General features: G+C 60.4%; 1 protein-coding gene across 1 annotated transcript in view; it reads right to left on the reverse strand.

Annotated features, from left to right (window-relative positions):
- The window catches only part of Ptprn2 (protein tyrosine phosphatase receptor type N2), a 631,370-nt gene that overhangs the window by 45,580 nt on the left and 562,381 nt on the right, over window positions 1-23,409 (reverse strand). Inside the window, exon 14 of the mRNA XM_048785405.1 lies at window positions 18,941-19,135. Within this exon, the coding sequence (XP_048641362.1) occupies window positions 18,941-19,135 (195 nt within the window). The remainder of the gene's footprint in view (window positions 1-18,940; window positions 19,136-23,409) is intronic.

Here is a 23,409-nt window from a genome sequence, read left to right on the forward strand (position 1 = left end):
GGGGGAGAGTGCTCACGGGGGGCAGGGAAGGACAGGCATGGGACCCGTGAGTCATGGGTGGTGGCTGTGCCAAGTAGCAAGGAGAGATGCCAAGGCTGAGGGCAGAGGTCTGCACATCTGCAAGACAGCCGGGCCTGGACAGCAGGAGCCCGGGAGGTGCCTGTGCAGGCCGCAGCGGGCACCACTGGGCTCAGAGACACCCTGAGGACAGTGCTCCCCGGGCCGCGAAGGAGCAGAGACACGTTCTGGAAGTTGTGCAGGTTTCAAAGGGAGGAAGCGGCTGCAGACGAGCTAAGACACCCTGGATCCAACACTCCCATGACCCCAGGTCTGCAGAGCATCTCCCTGGGCGTCACATGAGCTGCCGACAAGTGTGGCATGGCCATCCGCCTTGGAACTATGCACCCGAAAAACAGGAAACATGCGTCTGGAAAACTGCCTCACGTCCAGTGCGGGCGTGCCCCTGCCCACACAGATGCCTGCCCCTCCACGAGGAGAGTCCTTTCCTCAGCTGTGTGCTAGTGGTGCATACGCACGGGACAGGCTGTGCCTGGGTGTGTGAGCCACGTGCGGGACTCCCGGCTGCGTGGCCTGTGCAGCATTGCAGGGACAGCAGGGCCCTTGGCGCTCTGCATTCTCCTGGCACTTGCCTGTGAGTACAGGTGACAGCAGCAGTCGAGGAGCCCGGCCTCTGGCTGTTCCCTGCCACATGCAGCCGTCCCCATCGATGCCTTCAACCAGAGGTGGCTGAGACGGGACGAAAGCTTCTCAGAGGACCAAGCCCAGCTGCGGGCCGCATGGATCCGTCATCCCCATAGGGGAGTGAGTTTTCAATGTGCCACGAGCCACGGGGTTTGGAGTGGCCAGCTCTCCCATGGCCAGCACAGTGCTCAGGCCCTCCTTGCTTCAACCGCCTCCCTGTCCGCCCACCTTCCTCTCACCACAGCCCCGTCTGTGAGGAGCCTGGACGGTCCTCTGGGCACCTCCCTGCCCACAGGCAACAGGTGGAGGAACAGAAGCACAGGGAGGGATCTCAAGTCAGACACGGCCTGCCCCCTCCAAGCCACTCCGCAGGCCCAGGTCTGCCCCGCTGATCTGCCTCATGGCAGCTCCCTGGACTATGCGGGGATCAGGTGTGCGAGCTGATGGGCAGGTGGAGCCCCTGGTGGGGAGGACGCGCGGGGCCCACCTCACACCTGCTGTGGAGGCCTGGCTGTCACTCACCCCCACAGCCAGCACTGAGCTGAGCAGAGGTTTGCCCTGTGAGCCTGTCCATGCCCACCGTCCTGGGGCCTCCCGTATGAGCAGTGCCCTGAGGTGCTGGCCCACGCGGCCAGGCAGAATCCAGACGGCTCCACTGAGGAGGCCACAGACAGCTCTGAGATGGTCGGTGTGGATTCAGGCACTGCCTGTGAGCCAGAGGCCTCAGGGGAGGCACGGGGGCTCCTGCAGCCCAGGACCTGGTGGGGGTGGGCGCAAGGCCCCACCCAAGGCACCGCCGGGCTGTGCCTGCAGCGGCCGCCCACTCTGTGGGAGCTGGTCCTGCCCTCCTCACAACAGGCACTCAGTGCTCCCGGTGGGGCAGCCGGCCCTGGCTGCCAGGAACAATGGGTGAGCAGCTCCTTCCAGCCAGAGGCACTCCGCGAGACGAGCCTGGCCACTGCAGCCCGACCTGACCGTCACTGCAGAGGGGCTCTGGACGCGTCCTAACCCCTCCAGGCTGCAGCAGGCTGGGCTCCTAGGCTGACCTTAATCAGGGGAGCGGCACCAGAGTCCACGCTCACAGTAACTCCTGGCCTCGTGGCAGGTCCTGCAGACAGGGCTGCTGGTCAGCAAGCTCGCAGTGGGAGGGGAGGCGGAGGCTGCTATCACGACTCCCCCGAGAACCGTCGCTGCAGATGCATCGGACTGCACCGAGCTGGACGCGTTTCTCGAGTCTTTGTGCGCAGTGACCTGCAGGCCCTGCCCTGGTGCACCACAGATGGACCTGTGCTGGTTTCCCACCAACATCTTTATAATCGCTGTGCGCCGTGTTAAAGTGCTGCAGGCTCCTGCGCCGCATCCCCATCTGCCCTCTTTTGTGGTCTGCGGACGAGACATTCTCATCTGGGAGTCTGTGGAGAAGCCTGGCCTTTGTAGCAAAAACCCACATTTTAATCAATAAAAGCAAAACTGAAATGACTTAGTCCTGCTTTTCCTGGGTGTGAGGCGCGAGGGTAGAGCAGGGCGGCGCTCTGTCCAGCGGCTGCAGGATCCCCAGTCTCATCAGCGTGGCTCCAGTGGCACTTGACCCCCAGCAGGCACCCAGCGGACATCTGAATAGTGTGTGCTGCCAGGGAGGTGGTCGCCCGAGAGCTTAATTAAAAAAAAAAACACAAACCCTGCAAATTTGAGTTCTATAAGTAGCCCTTGTAGAGAAGAAGAAAATGAAAGTGAAAAGGAAAACCCCTCGTGGCTCCAAGCCCCAGGAGGGGCGCAGGACTCGCTGCCGGGCTTCTTCCTTCAGAGCCAACGGCCCCGGGGCCGGCCTGCATGCTTCTGGCGTTATGAAGACGGAAGCTGCCCAGGCGAGGAACCAGCGCCCCGGGAGGCTGGACCACTGATGGCTGGACCCTCGGCCCATGGCTGCGGCCTCCTCCAGCACTTCCTGCAGCCACGCAGCCTCCCTGCCCCTTCTGCACAGTGTCCCCTACCTGTCTCCTGGTGCCTGACACTGAGGACAGGGCCAAACCCAGTGTGCTGTGCTTTCCCCAAGCATGCACACCCGTGATGAAGTCTAACCTGCAAATCAGCACAGTAGGCGATAAACGACGACAGTTCTCTATAGATCTTAGCAACCTCAGCATGCCATTTTTTTCTTATTAAGTCAGGAGCTGTCACTTTTCACTTAAAGGAAGCATTTTATAGGTTCTCTGTGGCATAACTGAAACTTCAGCATCATGACCCTGGTGCTTTGGGGTCATAAGTAAAGTCAGGGTGATCCAAACACAAGCACTGTCAAGTGCAACAGTTGGTCGGATAAGATGGCTACTAAGTGACTAAAGGGTGGGTAGTGTATACAATGTGGATACTCTGGCCATGGGGCGGTTCACATCCCAGGTAGCACAGAGTGGGAAGGCTTGAGATTTCACCATGTGCTCAGAACGGTGTACAATTCAAAACTTCCAAAGTGTTTATTTCTGAAATTTTCCGCATAATATTTTTAGACCAAAGTTGATCACAGGTAGTTGTAACCTCAGAGAATGAGGCTACGGATAAGGGGGACGATGGTATTTCTTAGAAGACCTTGCGGGTGTACAGACTAGTGTTGTCCCCTGTCCAAATCCCAGCTCCTCAGCGTGTTGCTCTCTAGCCTGTGAAGACTCCATGTCCCACTGTCTGCCCCCCTTGTGCTCATCTGGCTCCCCTCCCTGCTGCTCCACTGTCATGAACCCCCAGATGAGGCCCAGCTCAACTCTGCACCCACACATGGGCCTGGGGGGGACCTGCCTTCCCAGTCCCACCCCTGCACCAGACGCTGTAGCGAACGCGTCTCTCTGGCATTCACGGCTCTGCTCTGGGCTTCTCTGTGGGCCATGACCTCTCCTGGCTGCTCTTTCCCGCCCGGGGGCGGCAAGTACCGGACGATCACGAGCACCTGGGGAATCTCTGCAAGTCATTCTGCCCAGATTGAGATTTCCTGTGGATGGCAGCACCCAGGGAGAGTGCTTCTGAGTCCCCTGAACTCAGAACACGTCCACAAAGCAGCCCAAGCGACCTGGGGCACCTCACGCCTCTCCCTGTGGCCTTCCTCCCTCTGGTGACTCAGGAAACACTCCAAGCTCCTGCGGAACACAGGCTCTTGCCCCAGCACTCCTGTGACAGCCAACCCCATGTCCATCTTGCCGGCGTGGAGAAGCAGCGATGGCTCAGAAGGCTCTTCTCCCCCTAGGGCCCAACCCTTCCCCACGGTCCCAATCCCAAGCAGGCGCTGTCACCCTGAGAGCCTCAGAGGGCTGTGCCTACCCCGTGGGCTCGGCGCACAGCCCAGGTGCCCTCCTCTGGGATGCAGCACACCTGCAGCTGGGGCCCCTGCACAGGCTGTGGGCTCCTGGGGCCAGGGACCGTCCAGCCCTGACTCAGCCCACTGCACAGTCCATGTGCTGGGCACTGTACAGCCTCTGTGTGGACGCTCTGCCGAGGGAGCGCCAGGGAGAGCGAGGCAAATGGGGTGAGGCCTGAGGGGAGGTGACGAGGATGCAGCCCCATCATGACAGTGACAGAGCTCTGGAATTGCAGACACGGGGACTTCATCCTTGTTGACCACCTGAGCTGCTGACCAGCGGATTTTGAGAGCTGCCCAATTCTCAGTGCTCCTCTTAGCAGCCACCACCTTCCTTCCCAAGCCATGGCCCCTTCCGAGGCCTCACCGGGCGTCCCACATAAGAGACAGTCCCCAGATCAGCCACTCGTGAAGCGAAGCCCAGGTTTCAGGATGGGGTCTCCCAAGGTGCAGCCATCGCATGCCGGCTGGTGCCCGTCCCCCCAGGCTGTGAGGCCGGGTCCACGGTGGTGGGGGACGCAGCTGCATTTCCTTGGAGTCTTCTCCCTTGAGAACGACATCGTCAGCTTTCTGTCCTCTGCAGCCCCCTCAGATCTCCTCCTAGTCCACACTGGCAGAGCGTCTGGAGTGACGCTCTCAAGCCACCTCTGGGTCCCCGGAGCTTGGGGACTGCCATGAGGACAGCTGCCAGGTCAGAGCGGCCCTTTCACATGGAGCCCAGCTGGCCTGGCTACAAGGTCAGGCGGCCGACTCCCCCAGGGCGGGGAAGTGGCCTCCCACGGGGGAGCACAGAGGCTGCGTGTGTTGGTTCTGTGGAAGTCACCGCAGCCCAAGCTGTGCCCGCCTGGCACACACAGCCCTTCTGACCTGCAGGGGCTTTGGCTGGGCAGGACGGGGGTCTGAGACAGCGCTGGCCTTGGTCTAGAGACTGTTCTCTCCACCGGCCAGGAAGCTAAGTGGCCTTGGCTGGGCGCTGGCGGGCACCTGGGGCAGACATCGCTGGCCATCTCCTCTACCCTCACTCTGCCCCAATGTGAGATGGGAGCCCCTTCCTAGGAGGGGAAGCGGGAGTGCGCTTCTAAAGGTGTTCTGAGGTCGACCAGGTCACATATGGTGTGCTCTCTGGACAGATGTGCACAGATCGGGGGTCTCGGCAGAAGGAGGGAGGCGGGCAGCCTGTGGCTCTCATGAATTCTGTGGCTGCACCATGGCGCTGGGGATACTGGCCCTCACCTGGGGAGAAGTAACTCACTGAGCTGCCCCAAGTACCAGCGTCAGACTGTGGCTTGAAGGCGGGGCCAAGGGGTGACGGGGGGGGGGGGAACTGTCACAGGCAGGGAGCCACCGGGAGATGTGGGGGCCACCAGCAGGGCGTCACTGTTCACACTGTGGCTGAGGACAGTGGGATTTCTGCCAAGTTCACATCGCGCGGTGGGTTCACCAGTGACGTGTGCACAGCCTGATGCCCGGGGTTCCCTGTCTCCACACCAGACCACGACCCTGGGTGGTTCCGGAACATGCTCCCCACCTGTCCATTCGTCCTCTGTTGACTGTTTTCAAAGAAGGGTTTCATGGTGACCCAGGGAAGAGGGATTACTGGGGATGCTGCTCGAGAGATGACGAGCAGCTGAAGTGCCCCTCAGGGCAGGTGACGACTCAGCTGCCGAGTGTCAGCAGCAGCAGCACCCAGGGTCTGCCCGGAGCACAGGACTGGAGCCCACGGTCAGGCTGAGCACCGACCACCCCTCGCCACGCGCAGCTCCAGCCCATGCTGGCAGCAGAAGCTGGCGTTTGACGTGCCCCCGGGAGAGCAGACAGAGTGCCTGTGGGCCCACACCAGTCAGCAGGGGGGTGCCGTCGCCTCCGGGGTGGGGGTACAGCGTGGAGAACAGTGGCAGGGTCACGCGGCTGCAGACTCAGGCCTGGGGACCCCTAGGCCCTGAGTGCCTCTGCCAAGGTGCCCCAGAAAACAGGGTGGAGCGTCAGGTCTCACCTGCCCAGGAACCTCCCTGCTGAGTGTGCGGATCCCAAGGGAGGACGGCATGAGGCCAGCTGACCTGACCAGAGCGTGGGGAACAGCACAGTGCTTCGTGAAGGGTGTTGGTGTCTGTGGGTGCTGCATCTGGCCCGTGGTAAGCGTGCTGTGGGATGCAGGGCAGGCATGTCAGAACATGGGACTCAGACGCGGAGAGCAGCAGGGCAACCTGAGTCCATGGGGGGGGGGGGCCTGGAGGGCGGCCTCGCTGTCTCAGCCTGGGGAAGTCTTGCTTAAAGCAGGAGTCACAGGCCACCAGCAGTGTTCAAACTGCCATCTGGCTGACCCAAGGTCCCTGGCCCTCCTGCTCCTGAACATGCCAGCCACCACGGCCAGTGAGGTGGGCCCAAGGCGGTGGGCTGGGCCAGCTCACCCCTGCTGTGGCTCCAGGAGGGAACTTCAAAGGTAGAGCAGATGCGCCCACAGTGCCCAGGAGCCCACTGGGCATGTGCAAGGGTGTGCCAGAGTTTGCTTGGGAAAAGCAAGTGTGGGGTCTGGAACTCAGCCTCCGGCTCTCTGTGCAAAGCCTGAGGAGGAGCGATAGGACCCAAGGAATCAGGAGGACCAACGAAGGACCCTCGTGGGGCCCGTTCCCTTCCCCTGCACCTAACAAGGGCTCCTGGGCTGGTCTCTCAGGAGGAATCACTCTTGTGTGGGTCCCCTGGCTTTGCCCAGCCCAGGGTACTGTGCAGGGCAGAGCTGGACGAAACTGGCCAGCAGAAGCCTACGCAGCAGGAGACCCGGCCTCACCCACCCGCAGTAGCCGGTGTCCCTTGCTCTGAACGGTGTCTTTCCCCAGCTGCAAGCCCAGTGGCCTCTGGAAGCCATTCCCCAGGTGGCCCAGGATGAATGGCAACCAAGCTGGACAGAAGGTCCATATCACTGGAGTAGTGGAGAAAACCACTCTGCAGGACCTGAGACCTTCCAGAGAAGGTCCCCGGGATGCCCGCTACGCTGCAGAAGGTGCAGCCGTGAAGGAGCCGCCTGAAGAGCGGCGGGCACCGAGTCCTCTGCATGCTGTTGAGGTCAGAGCCCTCCAAGCAGTCAGCTTCGTGGAACCCGTCCTTTTCAAAACGGAAGAACTCAGTCCAGTCTGAGAACCCCTCTTCCTCAGACTACGCCAGGCCACGGCACCCCCTCCCATTCCGGTTAGGAAGGACCTCAGGAGGGCCTGCTCCTTGCTCTGGCAGTAGGAACTGAGGCCGGGCGCCTCCCGAGAGCCTCTGAAGAGGGGAGTGGAGGAAGGCCTTCCTGGAGAGCAGGGTGTCAGGGACAGCGAGGACTGGCGAAGTGGACGCGCAGGGCTCCACTGGAGCCTAGTGCATCTTTTACTTGATTCTGCTTTTGGATTATCCGTCTAGAGCGAGCCCAGAGTTGGGGAAGTCTCGCTGATGGAGGGCTCTGCAGGCGCTCCCCACAGTGGCGGGCAGCAGGCCCAGCTGGGGTCTTGGTTTTTTGTTTTGCTCTTCTGCAGGGCTGGGAAGGGAACCCAGGGCTGTGCCAGCTGGGCAGGGCTCCGCCACCAGCCTCACCAGCCCCGGGGTCCTCGCTGGAGGGCACCGTGTGATGTGAGCGGGGCCCAGAGCGTGGGAAGGCACACCTTGCAGGTGAGCTGGTGACTCTCGCCAACCTGGGATGAAATGAAGAGAAGGAAACCCCAGCTTGACAAGGACGCTGGGCCCTGATGGTGGACGCGCACTCTGACCCAGAGCTGTTCTAACTGGCAGACCCTAAGCACGGAGCCGCCTTGTTCTCAGCCCCTGCTCTGGGACGCGGAGGCCTGCTGCAGGACCGGCCGGCCGTCTCTGCTGGGTCCTCTTGGTGTGCCAGGCCTGGGGTGTGTGGAGGGCCGCAGCGGTCCCCATGGGACGGTTAAACGGGAGCCATCGATGACAACTGTGACACAGGCGGCACAATCCTGTCGTCTTCCTTCCCATCATACAGGTAGGTGACAGGAAATGCAGAGAGAGATGCTTTAAGGAGTGGAGGATGCTGAGGGGGCGCAGGCCAGCTCGGGTCCTGCTGAGAGCCAGGCCCCACCCTGCGGGCCGCTCCCCACCCCAGTCTGACCCAGTGCCTCCCCCAGACTGTAGGTCCGGGGCCCAGCCACTGCTGAAGGAATGCCCTGGGGCTGGTCTCCAGCTGCAGGAGAGTCCACAGACACCCGGATGGCCAGAGCCAGAGGACGACTTCAGAAAACAGCCAAGGCAAGAGGGGGTGACCCCCGGGACCCAGGCTGCCAGGGGGCCCTGGCTGGGGTGTGGGGCGTGCTTGAGTCCATCCTGGAAGATGGGCAGGCCAGAGAGCAGCAAGGCCAGGGCCCCCGTGGGAGTGGGTTTGGAACCTTCCTGCTGCCGTTAGGTGGCAGAGCATTCAGACCTCGGAGGGCCTTCAGCCTTCCTTCTACGCCCCCTCGCTGCCTCACCGGCTGCCCTGGTTTCCCGACCTCCGAGTCGGGTGTCCTGGACCCAAGCAGGTGGGCCTACCGTGGGGCAGAGGTGAGGGACCCGGGGTGAACTGGGGGGCCAGAGTCCCCTGAGCAGCCCAGGAGCCTTCCTTAGAACTTCTGTGTCGCCTGGCAGCAGTGGGCTGCTTCTGCACAAACGGACACTTGCTCCAGCAAACGGTTCCAACATGGACGTCACTGTCTCAGGGGCAGGGGCACCTCTGTGTCCCACCAGACATTTAGAGGGGTTTAGGAGGTTCTCGGAACCCGTGCTTCGGCCTCAGTGCTGTGCTGGCTCCCAGGCCCGCCCCGGGGGATGCATGGGGACCCGCCAGACCCCGCCTGGAGTGTCCGAGCTGCCCCACGCCCTGCTGTTGGAAGCAGACAGACCCCCGTGGAGCGGCAGGAAATGGCCATTTTAACAGTGGAGGCTCTCCTCAAGCCTCTCTCCCACTAAAACATTTTCTTCAAAATTATTTTCATAAGAAAGATTAACAATTTCAACCTGAGCTGCTAATCCTCTTTCATTTAAAACTCTGCTGATAAAATTCTTTGCTTGTCATTCAAATAGTAATAATTATAGATTTGAAGCCTCCATCTCGGGCTTCATTAATGGCCAGTTGTATGGAAGTGTGGGGCGGAAGTCAGCTTGGGTACACCTCCGAGTGCCGTCCACTGGCTTCCCCTGGCTACGGACCATAATTCCACAGTGATAAGGGGAATATGTTAATGAGAGGAGCATTATTTATCCACAGCACCTGCCTTTACCAAATATCTTTTGTGAGTCTCTCCTGTAATTTTGGTGTACAGTTAAAAAATTACAATGTGATGATTCTAAATGCTAGTGAGCAGCGACTTCTATAAAACAAGTCTGAAAAAAAGTTTAATTCAACTTTATGATATTTCTACTGATTTCTGCCTTTTGAAAATTTAAAGTATCTATCCATGGAATCTTGAACTCCCCCAAATAGCTATTTATCAAAGAAATAACTTCTATTGAGTTAACTTATTTCTATCAACAACACAATTACCTTAATAAATAGGAAACACTGGATGGTTAGAAGAAGCCACGTGGAAGACAGAGATAAATCTGTCATTCTAAACAGATTAAAGTCTCCTGATTACTTTCTCATCCTTTTAAATAATTAAATCCCCTCACTCCATCTGGATAATCAAAGTTTGACCACAGTCAGTTAACAGAGAAGCCCACCAGCCCTTCATGAGGAGAGAGAACCTCACCTCCGGCTTCGACGAGGAACAGAAATCAGGTCAGCACAGGCAGAGGGAGGAGGACCCTGGCCAGAGCGGATTTCTGCTCACTCCTGTAACTTACTGGACAATAGAGAAGGGTCTACCTGTAAATATTTGTTTTCCAACAGACTTTTATTAACATAAGTCATTATATAGTCTTTATTGAATGAGAAAATAAGAATTTGATTTCAACCTGGACCTTGCCCCTTTGACTGACATAGGAAAAGCACTTTAAGCTATGGTTTATTTAAAAATTCCAATAACATACGAAACTCATTTTCTCAACTCTGGATTCCACAGAGTTAACAAAAAAGGCAGGGGTAATTGGATATTTTTAAAAAGCCATTCATGAGGATGCGATTTTAAGACAACAAAGCCCTGGGGAGACCTGCTGCCCCGATGACAAACTCTAAGAGAGACAGACCCCACTCGGCGGGGCGGGGACAGACCTCGGGCCACATCCACACTGCGGGTGTCCCAAGACGCTGGCCGCCTCAGTGCATGGACGCCTCTCCCTGAGTGGCCCTGTGGAGCACTCCTGTGTGCTGGGCACAGAGCACTCATCTGTTTACACGGCTGCCCACCCACGTCCCCCAACCTGGCGGTCACCTATGGGATGCAAATGGCCAGTCCAAATTGCAACCCTAGAAGCAGATTCTCTCTTAAGACTCAGCACCTTCGTGGGACACAGCCAGCATAAGAAGGCCCAGAGGACACAGCTTCCCTCCACGGATGACGACTGCGGTTACACCGGGGACCTTGGGGAGGAGGAGAGAGGAGGGTGGTTGCCTAGCAACCCAGTGGCAAGGCTTTTCTTAGCAGCAGCCTTTTTGACATGCTGCACCACGATGTGCTCGTGACGATTTTCTGATGAAGTTTCTAGGGGTAATAAAGAATTCCAGCAAGAGCAGGCGGGTGGCCCGGGACGGTGACACAGACGTGACTTCCTCCCATAGCAGAGGGGAGACACTGGGTTCCACAACAGGTTATTAGAAAATATCTGCAGGAATTCTATAAGCGCGTGCTGAGAGGAGAAGGCTTGATTCAGTCTTCCTAAGACTGTACCCTCACGAGGAACAGCAAGCCCAAGAAACAGCACCCGCACCATGACCCAAGCTCCCGGGGAGGCCCAGGGCCGCCCCTCCCCAGCCAGACCTGCCGGGGGCTGCTGCCCTCTCCGTCTCCCAGGCCCTCTGAGAAAGGGAAACGGCTGGACCGAGGGTGAGGGGAAAGCCAAGGGCAGGGCGATTGCTCACTCAGCTGCTGGAAGCGAGGAGCGTGAAGGAGAGCAAAGGACGCTGAGTGTTGGCCAGTACTCTCACAACTGAGGGTGAGACGCGAGCGGTGAGACCACCCGTGAGTTCCCTCTCTCCCAGCTCAAGGCCAGGCACGCTGTGGCCTGCGGCAGCCGCAAGCACAGGGCAGGCTCCAGGCCGGTGGTGGAGAGCACCTGCATCTGAATCATCCTCCTGCTCTGCGGTTCCAGCCCACCCTCCCCCTAGCGCTTCCTCATCACCCCTAGGCAGGCCATCGGGGATTTCCCCACCGCCACCGGCCACTGCACGTGGGGCCCCTCTCCTGTCCACACCTGTCGGCACCTGCCTGGATCCAGAGAGGCGAGTCTGAGAACCAGGCTGCTGCCCTGCCCGCTCTGGCCACAGACCGCCACGGTACGACGTCTCCACTGTGCAGAACACAGGTGGTTCTTGGCGGTGACTGTCAGGGTGACGTGGAGTCAGACCACAGTGCAGGGCTGCTCTGCTTTTCCTGTCCCATGGGCACTGGGTATTTGCAGTGATAGGGAAACAGGTACCCCGAGGTGTTATCTTCTACAAGACACCTAGAGAGGCTGGCCTGAGGCTCACTTGCCTTTCACAGAGGAAGGGAAATCCCAGGAGTCAGAAGGCAGAGGAAGTGACACCCCAAGTGGAGATGTGGCCTTGTCCTTGAGCTGCTCTGGGACCAGGCACCTTCCTGTACCTACAACCAGGGTCCTGCGGGGCCAGAAGGGAAGCCCTGCTCTGCAGAAGGCAGGGATTGCACCAGAGACCCCCCACACCATGCACACCTAAGTCAGGACCCTCTGCCAGCGGCACTGTCGGGACGGTGTGCACAGGTGGGGCTCATGGTCTCCACAGGGGCTCAGTCTGGGCAGGTATTTGAACCATGACCTCATCTAGAATTGAGCTCGAGTGAACAACACAGGTGTGATCTGGGGCCCCAAAGGTGAGGAACTATAGGAAAGATGGCCCTGGATTAAGGACAGCCCACAGTATATGACAAAAGGACTCTCAAAACCTCTTGAAGTCAAATCCCCTTAGCATAGGGCCCCACAAATCTAGTGATCAAGCCCCACTGACCAGGAGTTTGGTCTGAATATAATCAGATGGCTCCCAGACAGCAAACCACCATGAGCAAATCCACAAACATGACTGCAGGATTAGCCCCATGGGAACCTAACAAAATGTCAGATAAAAAATCATATGATACATTTGAAAGGATTGATGGATTAAGAGGAAACCACCACCACCACCAACAAAAAGAAATAAAAAGAAAAACTCAGAAGGTAGGTTTGAAAAAGAAAAAAATAGAAAAAGTGTAATTGAAAAGTATTCTCCTTGAAATTATAGATACAATGGGTGGATTATATAGTAGATGAGACACTGCTGAAGAGAGACATGCATAGTGGAAGGCAGATCTGAAGGAAATTCTTTGGAATTCAGGACAAAGAAAAAATATTTTAAAAATTGAGAGACTTGAGAATAAGAATTCCTAACATATTTCTGTTAGAGGAGAAAAATGAAAGAGAAACAAATTTAAATTATTAATGGTTTATGAATAGATGACAGGAATTCTCTGGTTCTAGGATCCTGGTAAATCTGGAGTGAAAATAACAATAAAACATGTCCATTCCAAGAGAGAGCATGAGGAAATTTCAAAATGACAAAGGCATAGAAATTAGAAAGAAAGAAGAGATGCGTCACAAGACCAGCCCTCAGATACAGCTCAGGATCTCCTTGGCAGCAGGGTGTCAGAGGAAGTGAACAGGCTCTCTGAAACCATGAGACAACTGCACCTAGGGTTTGATCCCTGGCTGGTCCTCGGAGTGTGGAAATCAAAGACTCTCGGGGACTGGAGCACCTTCCCACTAAAACACTGAAAGATGTACTTTAGGAAAGAGGCAACTTGACCCAAAGAAGAACTAAGAAGAGGGAAGGTAAGGGAATTGTTCTGGTAAAGTGAGGGTCAACCTAAGCACATGCTGGCTCTGAACATTAATGGTAAAGGTGTTCTACAGTTGAAAGGCAAAGAGGACCTAAATGTCACACAAACCCACATGCTGATGTGCAGAGCTGCGCCTGGGCCGCAGTGGATTTCTGGTCCTTCCACATGGGTCTGTCCATATGGGTTGTCCTGTGGCTCACATGGAGTAAGGGTTGCCCTGCCGTCTTCCACCTGTCCCAAAGTGGCTGCTGCTTACTAACGAAGACCTTGCATCACACACTCACCTGGCCCACAAGCCCAGGTCAGGACTCCCAACCCTCATGAAGGACGGTCTTCCAGGAAAGAGCACCAACAGGTGTCTGGCCAGGACCAGTGCTCCTTGGCTATTCACCCCTTCCACCCCAATGGACATGAGCTTCTTATGGGCAGGGCAGCACCATCTCCATCCAGGACACTGTCACCGACCACGTCCAGGGCCGTGAGGTACCAGGTGCATGTTGTGCTCTGAGCCATCGGAGGGACCGTGTGAGTCCGTGAGTCTTCACAGCTGTGTTCTGCAAGTCAGGCACAGAGCCCCAGATGGTCCCACCTGCAGAGAGCTGCTGTGGGCCAACTCCTCAGAGCACCAGCTGCACCCTGGCAGAGGTCAGAGTCACCGGGTCTGCTGGCCGGGCTGGCCCCCAGGGAGCCTGTGCGCTACCTGGCCGTCGCAGGCCCAGCCTCAGAAGACGCCTGGCGGGTGAGTGCCTCCAGTCCCTGCCCTGGTGCCAGCGCTAGCAGCTCCCCAGACGCTCAGCACGGGCAGTGGCCACCAGACAGAGCGTCAGTGACTCAATTCAGCAACTGTCATCGGATGCTGGAGGGTACTTACTTGATGTCACCCCTTCCACCCGCAACGGGAATGTCTGCCAAGGAGGACGTGGCCATCAGACAGGATGCAGAGGAGAGGGGCTGCAGCCCGCTGCTGCAGGTGGGGCGTGTCCCAGGAGGCCGCACTTTGCTGCCTGCAGTCCTCTTGTGGGGGCTCGGCCATCTCATACCCCTCTCTAGGGCGAAGGCCGACGGAGCCAGCTTCTAGATGCAGAGCCGAGGAACCACCCTCACCCCAAGGCTCCAGCACGTGTCCCTGGTGCTGGGCCTGGTTAGATTTGGGTCTCTTGACGACAGACAATCCCACCGACCTGCAAGGGGCTCAGTGTCCCAGCCCTCTGGGGGCTGTGGAGCAGACCAGCCCACTGTGCTGCCAGGAATGACCACTCTGGCCGACGCCACTGTGCCTCGGTGAGCCGGGACTCAGGTGGAGTTCAGTCTGCGTGTGTGTACGCGACCGGTGCCGTGGGGGGGGGGGCGTCTGAACTGTCTGCTGTTTCCACAACAGGAAACTATAAAGAAGCTGACGCACACGGACAACAGGACAGCGCGCTGCAGGGAACAGGGCTGAGCCCACACCCACACAGAGCCTCCCACGTGCCGCCTCCTGGGCAGGTGCGTGGCTTCCCTGAAACCAGCATCCACTCCACAGTACGGGCCACCCTGTGGCTCACATGGAGTAGGGGTCACCCTGCCGTCCTCCACCTGTCCCTGACCTGGGCGAGGCCTGGGTGGGAGGTGCTCCTGCAGCCCGCCTCCCACAAGCACAGAGCCGTGCCAACGCTCCTACACAGCACGGGCAGCACTGACACAGTCCCTGGACCTGAACGCTGGGCCTGCTCCGCCGGCTTGGCAAACACGATGGCGTGAAGAAAACCATCAATCAGGGCACATGACGCTGCCTTCAGAAGGGGCCTTGCGGCTGGAAGTCCTGCTCGCAGAGCCTGGAGGGCGTCCTGCTTCAGGTAGAGGGTCGTCTAGCGCGCTCCTCCACACAGCACCTGGCAGTGCTGCAGCCCCGCCCTGTCAGAGGCCATCTCCAGCTCCAGGGTGGGCCCTGGGGCCAGGACCATTCCCCAGGCCACAGAGGCCACGGCAGGTCACCTGATTCTCCAGCCTGGACGTTCCCCGCCTGCCTCAGTCACCTAACTGGCTCTCCTCCTCTGGGCATCTCAGGTGGCCTCAGGACACTGTCCAGTCGGGACAGAAAGGGAGCCCTTCTGCAGGAGGAAGTTCTTAGTGGCCCCTCCTGATGCCTTTGCCTGTGCCCGTGATGCCCAAGAGCAGACAGCGGGAGTCTCAGAAACACACGGGGCTCCTTTTACAGATAAAAGCACCCAGGAAGCGCCTTCCAGTGGCTTTGCCTGCAGGGGGGACGGGGAGGGGGGGCAGAAGCCACCTCTGAAGGGTGCCTGCTGGTCACGCAGTCGCTGCGTCTTGCTACAGGTGGAAAGGTGTGCGGACAGCGGGTCTGAGGGGCTGAGGTGGTGACAGCGGAGGGTCCTCAGGCACACAAGAAGCCAAGACCAGGAACGGGGGGCGAGGTCCTGGGAGAGCGGCACCTGCCCCCCCTGCAGCCCAGACTGCCAGCCATCCTGGTGGGGGGCTCGTGCCGCCTCGGGCTGGGGTCCTCTGTGGGGAGTCTGAGTGTGGGGGAGGGGATGGGGCTGTCTTCTCAATGTGGGGCCGTGGCCACTGGTGCCGTCCGGCCTCGGACTCCTTCACCTCTGAGCCTGCAGTCCACCCTGCATCTGAGGAGTGGCCCGAGTGCGGTCCCATGCTGGGTTTCTGGGGACGAGACGGGGAAGTGATGCTCCTGGGACAGGAACCTGCCCCTCCTCCTCCAGAGGCAGGCAGGAGGCCCCGCCCCTTGGCACAGTGACCAGGATGGCGTCCTTTAAGACAGAAATCAAAGAGATTCTTCGACTCACACGGAGGCGGCAGGACCCTGAGGAAGGCGTGGCCTGCACAGAAGTGCAGGGCCATCTGTGACAGCTGTGAGGCTGTGTCCACCACGTCACTGGCTTCTCAGTGACTGAACCCACGGAACCCAGCAGCAGCACCTGGCCAGCGCTCTGAGGGAGGGGCGGGTTCCGGAGGGGCGTCCTCTCCCAGCCCCCCAGTCACCCCACGGGTACTTATGAGGTGGCGCCCGGGCCCTGACCCATGCAGGGTTGTTCCCTGTGGGGAGGCCTCGCTCAACGGCAGCAATGGCCCTCTGAGGTCACACAGCGTTTGGCCTCCTCCAGCGACTCCTGTAGCCAAGGGCTGGCCTCTACAGAGGCTCCTTCCCCTGTGGGCCTCCCTGCCCTGCCCACCCTGCTCTGCCCTAGGGGGGTGTCTCGAGCAGAAACCTGCCTGGGCTCCGACTGGCACCTCAGTGCGTAACGCAGCAAGGCAGGTGCGTGCCCTCCCCACAGGGCCCCCAGGGCCAGCTGCCCATCACCTCAGGGCGAGTGTGGCCAGCAATGGTGCAGCATAAGCCTTCCCCACGGCCGTGGACGCCTCCCCCTGGCACCATGGATGCCCCTTGCTCCCACCCTGGCGCTCAGATGCCGACAGCTTTCCCTCTGTGTGCCCGCGAGCGGCTGTTGGAACACCATGCTCTGCCGGACACGCTGCTGACCACCTGGAACAGTGGTGCTGGGGTCGCTTGGACGTCACGTCTGCACTCTGTGGCTCCGTCGTCACCAGTCAGTGGTCTGATAAGGATAGGCAGGTCCCAACGAGGCCAGGGTGACCGTCACCACAGGATCATCTTCCTTGCAGCGTTAATGAGTGGGAAAGTCAGCTCTTCCAGCACCTTCTGAGGTACCGACATGCAGATGTCCCGCAGCCGGGGCCGAACACAGCGTTCACGAGGACCTCGGCCGCCCAGTCCGGTCTTCTCATGCTGTGCTCCCCTGGCCTCCCCTGAGGGGCCTCGCTGAGCCCCAGGGTGAGCCGCTCCAGCTAAGCAGGCCCCACACTGCGCCAAGGAAATGCCCAAGGTAGCCCCTGTGCTCAGGTCAGAGGAGAGAGAGCAGGACTCCCGAGTGACGAGAAGACGGGTCCCCCGCACGGCCACGCTGGGCCTCCTCCTCCCTCCACACACCAGCTCCTGCTTGCTTGCAGCTGTCTGAATTCCCTCTCTCTCTCTCTCTCTTTTGTTTTTTTGGTATGAGGGATTGATCCTGGGGTGCTTGACTACTAAGTCACATCCCCAGACCTTATAAAAGCTTTTTATTTGGAGACAGGGTCCTGCTAAGTTCTTTAGGGCCTAACTTGCTGAGGCTGGCCTTGAACTTGTGATCCTCCTGCCTTGGCCTCCTGAGCCATGGGCATCATAGGCGTGTGTCACTGCCCAGCTAGCCGCTGCACTCCTGGAGCCTGGAATGTGCTCGGTCACAGTGTTCTTTGCACACGGCACTGACCCAGGAAGGCCCAGCTCCCTGGAGCTTAGGTCTGTGGGATGGAGTCAGGGAGCTGGCTGAGCCTCACCCGAGGCCTGAGAACCGGGTCCAGCCGTGGCACTGTAGGGGAAAGGGCCCGATGGGGGTCTGGTGGCATTCACTGGCTGCTTGAAGGGACCCTGTTGGACCTAGCGAGCGTCTGGCCGGTCGAGGGGTCTGTTCTGGGACCTGGGTGCTCTGTGAGATCGCACTCGAGCTGCACTCTGGCGTGATGCTGCAGCCCAGGCCAGCTTCCCACAAGGGCACCGCGTGTCCCTGTGCCACGTGGACTCTGCGTGACACATGACACCGGACACTGGGAGCTCCAACAGCCCTGCCGAGTCGCCCCCGCACTGAGCCTGGCTGCAAGTCGGAACTCCTGGTCTCGGCTGAAGGGGACACACATCAAAGTCCCTGAGAGGCCAGGTGACGGTGACCTGCCGGCCACTCATGAAGAGCAGCTTCTCTGGCCACGGGCCACCTGGGCGCACAGCAGGAGTGAGGTTTGTAAGTGAGCGATGAACAGCTGGCCCCACCTGGACACATTGACACTATCCCTGCTGCGTCAGAGGGACAGCCTTTGAGGCATCCCCTAAGTCCAGCACTTGATGGGGGAGACCTGGACCCTGTCCTGTGCTACAACCTGGGAGGCCGGCTGCCGCCGCCTGGGTCTCCCCACCCACCCCGTCCCACAGGATAGACCTGAACCCCCGCTGCCCTGTCCAGTGGTCTTGGTGAGCAGCAGCCTCTGGCTCTGTCTCTGGCTCAAGCGCCAGGCCTTGTGGCCCTCTGTGGCCCAACTCCACCAGTGCATGCCACCGTCAGGGGTCAGGGAAGGAGGGCTTCCCAAGCACACGGTGACAGTGCGCAGGGCCCGCCTGAGTCCAGGGAGCTGGCTGCGCACAGGACACGTTCCTGCCCACATTGCAGCAGCTGCTCAGTCGAGGCAGGCAGTGTGGACAGTACCATGGCTGGCCTGGTGTCTCCGCCTCCCTGCCTGGGCCAGGGACACAGCAGGAAGCACCCAGCGACCAACACGGCTCCCATAAGACCCAGCACTCCTTAAGCACCAAGTGGCAACACACAGCCATGGGTGTGGTCCCTCCCTGGGGACCAGGATGCGGGGACGGTGCCTCCCTGCTGAAGGCACTGAGGTCTCCTGCTGCGCCGCCCACAGGCAGCTCTGCTGGGCTGCACCCCAACCAATCGCCTCCAGAGGGCCGTCCATCACAGCGACACACAGGGACACACAGGGACATCTATCTGCTGAGATGCGCTCAGTGGGCTGGGAACCCAGGAGGAGGGGGCAATTGCCACTCGTTCTTCAGAAAGCAAAAGAGTGGCGTGTACACAGTAGGCGCTAATAGATGTGCGGCTCCTCAGCTGAAAACAGGTCAGTCTACGCAAGAGCTTGCACGTGGCGAGGCATGTGGGATGGCACCTCTGGGCAGCGGCACGCTCCCTTGTGGGCCAAGGGGCCCGGGGCAGTGTGCAGGGGCTTCTGGGAGGCGTGGTGCCCACCCCGTCCTGGTGCGAGAAGCACACTGATGGCCGGGCCCCCAGGGAGGCTCTGGGGCTCCCTGTCCCTCTTCGACAGAGGGTTAGTGCTGCCGTGTCCCCCCCAGAGGGTGTGGCCTTACCAGGATCATGTGGCCCGTGGAGATGTCCATGTCAGGCTGGACGGGCTCTTCTGACCAGGACGAGGTGCTGCTCCGGGCAGAAGGGCTGGGCATCGGCCCGTCGCTGAACTGGGACGAGACGCTGTTGATGCGGGAAGTGTGTGGGCCCTCGGGGCGGTCAGGGGGCCGGGGGGCCATGCGCTGGCGGCACAGCTCCTGGAAGACAGAGGCAGAGTCAGGGCGTCCAGCCTCGGGGAAGGCCGCAGGCTAGGAACTCAGGCAGCAAGAGAGCCAAGGCTGCTCCCATGAGACCACCCCCCGTCACTGGGACCCCCCTGCATGGGTGCCTAACTCAGTAGCCTGGACATCCTGCCCCACAATGGGGCAGGCCGGTGGGAGACCAAGGACAGTCACCCCGCAGTCTCGGGAAGGGCTGGGCACCTACTCTGTGACAGGTGCCCGGGGCGGGGGGTCTCTCCCCTGTCACGAGTGCGTGGCAGGGCTTCGCGGGTGCCCTGACCCAGGCCACAGGGCTGGAGCGCGAACCTCACTCCAACGCTTCTTTCTGCTCCCCAAACAACTGCCACACTGCGTGTGGGTCGGGGACCATGGCAACCCTGCTCCCTGGCTGACAGTGACCGTCAGATCTGCCCTGGGGGCTCCGTCCCTCTGGGGGACAGGGTGTCATTCTGGGACACTGTGACGGCCCCCACATGGGTTCCGTCCCTCTGCCCAGCGAGAACGGCCAGAGGAAGTGGGTGAGGGACCTTGGCCATGGATGGGCTGGAAGCGCTCCAGGGATGAGCAGCTTCAGAGCAGCCAGGCTGTCCCTGTGCACTGTCCACTTCATTCCCATGGCCCTGCCAGCTGGGGCGAGGCTCCCAGGGTCTCACTCTTCTGCTTGCCCTGGGCTGCCATTTTCCTTGGCTTTAGAGTCCGGGGAACCTGCTGGTCCCCTGTGGAGAACATGCCCTGCCTGCTGGGCCGTCTGAGGGTGGACAGCTGGAGTCCTGGGCCCTCTTCCCAGGTGAGGCACAGCTCGGCCCAGTGGCCTTGAGAAGGGGCCCCTTATGGGGCTGGTGTCTCACACCTCGCCCTGGTGACGGCGAGGACCAGCATGGCACTGGAGGAGGCGGGGAAGGTGAGCCCCAGAGGTGCCTGCATGTGCAGGACACAGCGAGCAGGGTCACTCCACCGGCTCTACCCCGCGGACAAGTCCCTGTCAGCTCCCCACGGACTGTATCTACGGAAACAAAACAGGGTCAAGAGTCCTCAGAATCTCAGAAACAAGGAAAGCAGACTCGCAAAGCCCCCTCCCCCCCCTGCCGGGAGGGCCCAGCTTGGCCCCTGGGGCAGTGACCAGCCTGTGGGCGCTGCTTGGCCTGGCTAAGGGCACACCGGGGTGCTCCAGAGGAGAGTCCACCTGGTCAGCACCTGCGCAGCCACAGCCCAGGCAGGCGCCACAGCCCCGGGTGGGAGACGGGTGGGGCTGCAAGGCGGGGCCTGTGGCCTGGGCGTCAGTCCTTCCCTCCACCCCGGAGAAGGGAGTGCAGCGACCCAGGGCCCGGGTCTGGGGCTGGGGTCCTGGCTCCGCCCAGTCTTTCGACCTGGTGTCCTCAGCTTTCCCTTTAGAAGTGGAGACAACAGGGATGCTGCGGAGGCAGAAAGCTCCGTGTGAAAGGCTCCGCGCTGCCTGCTGCCGGGAAACCGCGGCCCCAGCCACGGCACGGAGTGTCAGGGCAACAGCGTCACAGCGCTCTCCAGCCAACACCCTCCAGCCAACGCTCTTCAGGGTGGCCGGCAGGCTCCGGCTCAGTGCTGCGGGGCAATGCGCGGTGTGTGCTGTCCCTCCTGGTGGCTGCAGGGCTTGGCGGTGGGAAGAGCACTGTGTCTGGGCCGGCTCTGGGAGCACGGCAGGCTCAGCCCGGAGCTCCTTCCGGGGACACTGGCTGCTGTTCTCCTTGCAGGAGTGTGTGGCTCAGGGGAGTGGGAGGCTGGCACCAGGGCAGCGCTGGGCGTGCCCAGGATGCCCCTCCCTGCCCGGAGCACTAGGAGGAGGATGCCTTCCCAGGTGAAGGCACCTGCCCGGGGCCTGCTCCCTGGGCACGGGCCCGTTTGCTGCCAGCTCAGGGCTGGCGTGTCCCCTTGAATGCGTGTCTTCAGGGCAGGCTGGGGCAGCAGCCCTCCACTGTGGCCTCCATGGGGGCCCTGGAGCAGCTGGGTGCCGATGCTGATGGAGTCGTGGGCCTGCTAATTCGGGTTTCCATCCAGACGGACGCAGACAGCTGATCCCCGACGTGAAGAGCTGGGAAGTCTGCCCAGGAGGCTGAGGGCGGCAGGAAGGTGAGAGCCGGCCGACGGACTCCTGAGCACTGGGCCTCCTGAAACTGCCACTGGCCCCCCGGGGACAAAGCAGGAGACGCTGTGTGTCCACCTCCTCGGGCTGAGCTCCTCTGCTTCCAGCTGGTGGACAGAAGGCAACCTGCCACCTGCAGACGCTGGCCGACGGGGCTCCTGGAGGCTGCAGGGAGCAGGCCAGGTAGGAGAGAGCTACACCTCCACCCAGATGACCTGGGCCAGAGGGAGCCAGCAGAGCCCTCCAGGGGCTGCGCACTCAGTGGGGCCCCTTCCCCAACTTCCAGGGCCTTCCATTCGCTGGCACACTGCCTCAGCTCCATGCCCTGGCTCCTCACTGAGGAATGGAGGTGACGGCGCCAACCTCACGGTCATCACAATCACCAGGGGAAGAGGAGAGGCTTGCTTCAGAGCAGCTGGCCTAGGCTGGGCATCACATGTCCATCCGTCCGCCCAGTGCCCATCTGTCCAGCACACCTGTGCATGGCCTGTCTGGACTCCAGAGTGTTAGGCTGCAGGAGACGACCGGGCCTGCCTTCTCTGTGCTCACCGTCCTCCTGGGACCGATGGTGACACTCGACCACGTCCTGGGAAGGGTGGCTATGGGACCGTCGGGGACTCTCCCTGCCTGGAGGTCAGTGTGGGAGGGCTGGGCTGGGCCTCAGGTGGGATTCTTCCTCAGAAGGAGCTGTGGGCAGCTTCCAGACGGTGGACCTGCTGCAGGGAGGCGAGAGGGGAGGCCGCTCCTTGTTGGCTGTGGACACTGCTGCTCACGCTTCCTTTGAACCTCGGTCCAGGGCTGGAGCTCACGTGCTGTCTGTGGACGGAGTACTTCCTGGAAACAGGCCGCGCCAGCCTGCCCACTAGTGCCAGACGGGACTTGCCCCATGTGGCTTCTCTTCCCAGAGGCCCAGCGGGCCCAGCCCTGCCCTCAGATGGCCCTGAAGAGATGGTGTTGGTGGGCCTCAGTGTCTCTGTCAGCCTGGCTGTGACCTCAGGGTGGACCCGTGATAGCTTTCCTGGTGCTACCAGAGACTTAGCGGCTTCCACCTGCTGGGGAGCAAGGAGGCGGGAGGGAGCCAGGGTGTCCTCGTGCTGTGCCTGAGGTGGAAGGCACTGGGGGCCTCCACGTGGTTCCACAGTGGTGCAGTGTGAGGGCCGAGCCTGCCCGTCTCTGCACCGCCCGTCACAGGTGGCATGCTTGTCAGGGCAGAGCCCCTCCCGCTGTGTGCAGAGACAGCGGTGAGGCTGCAGGCTGTGCCGTGGCCTGGCGAGGCTGAGGGGTCCCTGGCTCTGCTGCGCTTCGGCATCCCGCTCCTGGGACCAGAGATGGCCCATGCATTGTTGCATGCCTCTCCCCCAAAGCACCCATGCCTAACAGGGCCATCGTGCCCCAGAGAAAGCCTCCAGGGCACGAGCCACTGAGCCCGTGGGATGGCAGGGCTGGGGTGTTCAGGAGGAGACGTGATGCCGATGGTTGAGCCTCCCTCCGGTGGGCGGTGCGGCTGGCCAGGCAGCCCTGCTCAGGTCGCCCCTGTGCCCTGGCCTCGTGCGGAGCCCCGCGGCACATGGCAGAAGCCCCTGCCAGCAGGCGTCAGGAACAGTCCTGGCCAACATAAACACTCTGAAGTCACTCTGAGAGGTGAGCTTAAAATAGAGCTGCGATCCAGAGAGTGTCTCATTCGAGCAAAAGATAATTGATAATGCTGAATCAACAATGCAGGCAGGCCCCGGAGAGACCTGGAGACCGGCCCAATTACGGTTTGAATTTTCCCTCATTTATAATCCTGGCAGCAAGCAGAAAGGGCACAGTCAACACCCACAACAAGGCTCCCTGGTTCAGATCACAACGCCCAGGATGAGAGCTGCGGCCTGTCGCTGCCATTAGCTGGCAGAGGAGCAAGCTCGGGAGAGGCCCGGTCCACCTCCGCGCAGCCCGAGGGGGCCCCACACTTCCCTTGCACAGGCTTTGTCGTGGACACAGGGGGCATTGGAGAACAGGTCTTCACTCAGCTGGACAGAGGTCCAGGACCCTCTAGCCACCTCACTCTGAAAAAACAAAGCAACCAAGCAGGGTCCTAGAGGAAGCCCGAGATCCAGGCCAAGTCTAATAAGGAAAAAGAAGGGATCTGTTT

Source organism: Marmota marmota, unplaced genomic scaffold (assembly GCF_001458135.2).
Source record: "Marmota marmota marmota unplaced genomic scaffold, marMar, whole genome shotgun sequence".
Classification (NCBI taxonomy): Eukaryota; Metazoa; Chordata; class Mammalia; order Rodentia; family Sciuridae; genus Marmota; species Marmota marmota.